At 36.2% G+C, this 3,470-nt stretch overlaps 1 protein-coding gene and 1 long non-coding RNA gene across 2 annotated transcripts in view; one reads left to right on the top strand and one right to left on the bottom strand.

The window, feature by feature from the left end:
* Window positions 1-1,933, top strand: part of LOC110025650 — a 9,236-nt gene extending 7,303 nt beyond the window's left edge. Inside the window, exon 3 of the long non-coding RNA XR_002294143.1 lies at window positions 1,912-1,933. This is a non-coding gene — a long non-coding RNA (uncharacterized LOC110025650). The remainder of the gene's footprint in view (window positions 1-1,911) is intronic.
* LOC110025649 (RING-H2 finger protein ATL67-like) lies at window positions 159-1,332 on the bottom strand. Its single transcript, XM_020726236.1, has one exon. The coding sequence runs from the start codon at window positions 1,002-1,004 to the stop codon at window positions 399-401; it is 606 nt and encodes a 201-aa protein (XP_020581895.1). The 5' UTR covers window positions 1,005-1,332; the 3' UTR covers window positions 159-398.
* Window positions 1,934-3,470: the final 1,537 nt, after the last annotated feature.

Genomic DNA, 3,470 nt, shown 5'->3' with positions numbered 1-3,470 from the left:
TATATATATAGATAGATATATTCAAATCAAAGCATAGACAAAACAAAATAAAAATCAAAAGTTATTGAATACCATGTATAACATTTAGATCATGTCTCAATTAACTCTATCTTGTCAAAATTAACTGATAAAAATAATATTCAAATTAAACCTTTAACAGATTCCGAATTGCATAATTAAAGAAAAGAAGAAGAAAAAAAAGCCCCCACATCTCAACTGAAGATCCAAACTATCTTCTTCACCAGAAGAATCCAAGTAAAAAGGCAGGGAAAGCAGACTAAAAGCTAGGGTATATATAATATCAGAAAAAGGACATCTAAATTAGCAAACCCTAGTCACAGAAACCGCGCACCTGTGTGTAAGAACAAAAGAAGGAAAAGACAACCTAGGACCATCCATCACCTCCGGCGACGGTCGCCGGCGAATTGGGAGAGAGGAACGAGCTCGGAAAGGGGAGTAGATAGCGGAGTCGACTGGGGAGTCGGCATAGGCGAGTTGCGACAGACCGGACACGAAGGGTTGAGACGAAGCCACGCATCGATGCACATAAGGTGGAAAGAATGGCCGCAATCCGGCATCATCCTCAGCATCTCGGCTTCTCTATACTCGCAGAGACAGATGGCGCATGTTCCATCTCCGTCTCCCTTCGCCTTCGCGGCCGCGGAGGAGAACTGGAACTTAGGATACGATGCGATGGCGGTCGGATCAAGCCCGACCATTGAAGCGGCGGCCATGACCGTGTTGTTGTTACGCCCTTCCTCCTCATCATCTTCTGCAACGAAGATGATGCGGGGGAGAACGACGCCTCCGAGCGAATCGGCGTCGGAAGAAGGGGTTCGCCGGCGGCGAGAGGAGACACGGCAGCAGAGGTAGGAGGCGAGGAGGAGAGTGGAGAGTAGGACGAGTAGGCCGAGAGCGATGGCGATGGCATAGCCTAAGCCTAGATTGCTGAGGCTGCGAAGGAAGGAGGGAGATTGAGCAGAGGCGGCGGTGAAGGAGGACATTGGGGAGGGAGGAGAAGGAGAAGAGGGTTTTGTGGCATGATCGAAGGAACCTGTGACGATTTTTTTCCTTTTTTTTTTTTCTTTCTTTTTTTCTCTTGCGGGTTTTCTTGGTAATTGGTGGCGAAGGGGAGCGAGTGGGTTTCCCAGCTACTGCATTTATTGCTAGAGATGGATGCGGGAGACGAGGGGAAGAGAAGAGGGGGGAGAAAGGAGAAAGAGAGAGCTTTTATTGTGGAGGAGGGGAGAGAGAATTTGGTGTTAATGGAGAAGCAGAGAGGATGAGGACCACACAGCCCACAGGGATGAAGAACTCAAGTGGAAACTTCTGTATGAATGGAAGATGTTAGTGGTTGGTTTGGAATACATTTAAGTGGAAGGAAAATATTTTTTGTCATCCAATTGTTTAGGTTTTAATGGTACTTTTTAAGAAATTTTTCTTAAAAAAAAAAAAAATTGGGTGTGCTTTTGTCTCAAATTAAGATAGGTCGCATTATTATAATTTTCTTAATGCATTTGACATGAGTTCTTATGGAATAATCATTTTAAGTTTGTTTTCTAAATGATTGAAACACTTGTATGATTTTTTTTTTATAATTGATTAGTAGATAAAAAAATGAGTAGATCATATTTTTCTAATTATTTATTTATTTTCATTTGTCTTAAATTGGCTAATGCTAAGCTTAATTTCAAGCGAGACAAATATGAATATAGAGCAAGTTTTCCAAACACGGCTCAATACACATTTAATTGCGATGTAAAGCATATATTGTGTTGCACTTGAAAAATATTTTGTTACAAAATTATGACTTAATGAAGTTATTTCCTGATGTCTCTAAACTTGATCCACAACCTTTATGGAGTTATTTATATTAAGCTAATTATGTTCATTTTGATATTTTGACTATAGATTTGAGGAGTTGAGACTCTACTAAGCTAATTATGTTCATTTTGATATTTTGACTATAACTCTATAGAATGGCAAGATCAAGATCATTCTATTGACTGAAGACTTCATCAATGATGATGCACAGTGAACCACCATTGACCCTTCATCTGCCACCAAAGCAAACTTTGGCTTGGGGATTATGCCAACTTACGGGTGAGAGCATTAGATTAATTTTTTTAAAAAAAAATATTAGTAAATATTAATTTTATTTATTTGGGATATTACGAACTTTCAAAACATTGAAGAATTGAAGTGCTTATATAAAACATGAAGCTCTTCCCCATTTCTTGTGCACTTGAATATAAGCATTCGCATGAGTACTGTCACCCATCTCTATAACTTTATTGTATCACTTTGCTTGCCACCATTTGTTATTGCCATCTCTACCATGAGTAAAAGAATCATCTTTAACTTCTCTCAATTATCACCATGACCTTCCCATCACCACTAGATTATATTATCTCACCATGAGGAATAAATGTTGCAAACAACAAATAGCCACCTCTACAACCTTCCTTTGCTACCTTACTGGTCGCATTTGATTTATATCATCTATATCATCTCCACCTCTAAAAATATAACTAAATTGCCTTGAGTTGATTAGTTGACCTCTTGCTATGTTGCCAATAGCATTTTGCTCATGTCATCTTAATTTGAAAAGAAAATCTACTTAATTCTTCAATGGCGGAACCCCTATTATTTTTTAGGTTTAGTAAAATCAACAAATGTTTAATTTGTTTTCAAGTAATGGGCAAAAAAATATATTCAGGCGGGGCAAATTACTGAATTGCTAAAACTACATAAGAAAATAATATTAAATTTTGCTATTCATATAAAAAAATTACAAATTTCACAACGGACAATTGTCCTAATGTGGACATAACAAATTTACAACCCTAATTACCTCAATCACTTCAATATTTTTGCATTGCTTTTCTTATTACCTTCAATTGATCTCATCTCAAACTCTAGGAGTACCTACCATTTAGAAGCTATTTTACCTAGGGTAATCCCTATTCATTTTTTGCTTTTTAATTTTTTGACACAAAAAAAATCATTTAATTGTGCATGAATCATCATTCATAACTAAAAACCGAAAGAGTAAAGTTTCAGTTATACAATGTCATAATAATTAATTGCTTAAAACCGGTATAAAGTCCTAGTAAGTTTAAACTGTGAATAATATCACATTACTTCATGCTTCAATTAATTATTTATCTCTCAAACAAAATTAAAAATGCACAATTAAAGTTGGTGAAAACTAACTTCAATTCAATTGAATTCATTTCTCATTCTCATTTTCATTTACTTTTCATTTTTTGAAGTAAGTTTTACTCACAAACCACTTAATTATGATGTATTCACATAATAAACACCTAAACTTTAATTTTAAGGATAATTGCATATAAAGCACCCAAAACTTTATATTCACATATGGCACGATCAAACCATTGAGACTTTGATAAAAATGAAAAATATGGGTTAGGTTTTATCATGACTTCATATTTGAGTGAGCATTG

This window comes from Phalaenopsis equestris, unplaced genomic scaffold (genome assembly GCF_001263595.1).
Source record: "Phalaenopsis equestris unplaced genomic scaffold, ASM126359v1 Scaffold000320, whole genome shotgun sequence".
Taxonomy (NCBI): domain Eukaryota; kingdom Viridiplantae; phylum Streptophyta; class Magnoliopsida; order Asparagales; family Orchidaceae; genus Phalaenopsis; species Phalaenopsis equestris.
The sequence above is the reverse complement of the archived record's forward strand: the minus strand, read 5'-3'. Positions and strand labels throughout refer to the sequence as shown.

Bases quoted from the DNA above. Each gene is read 5' to 3' on its own strand.
- LOC110025649 (XM_020726236.1), bottom strand. From the start codon at position 1,004: ATGTCCTCCTTCACCGCCGCCTCTGCTCAATCTCCCTCCTTCCTTCGC.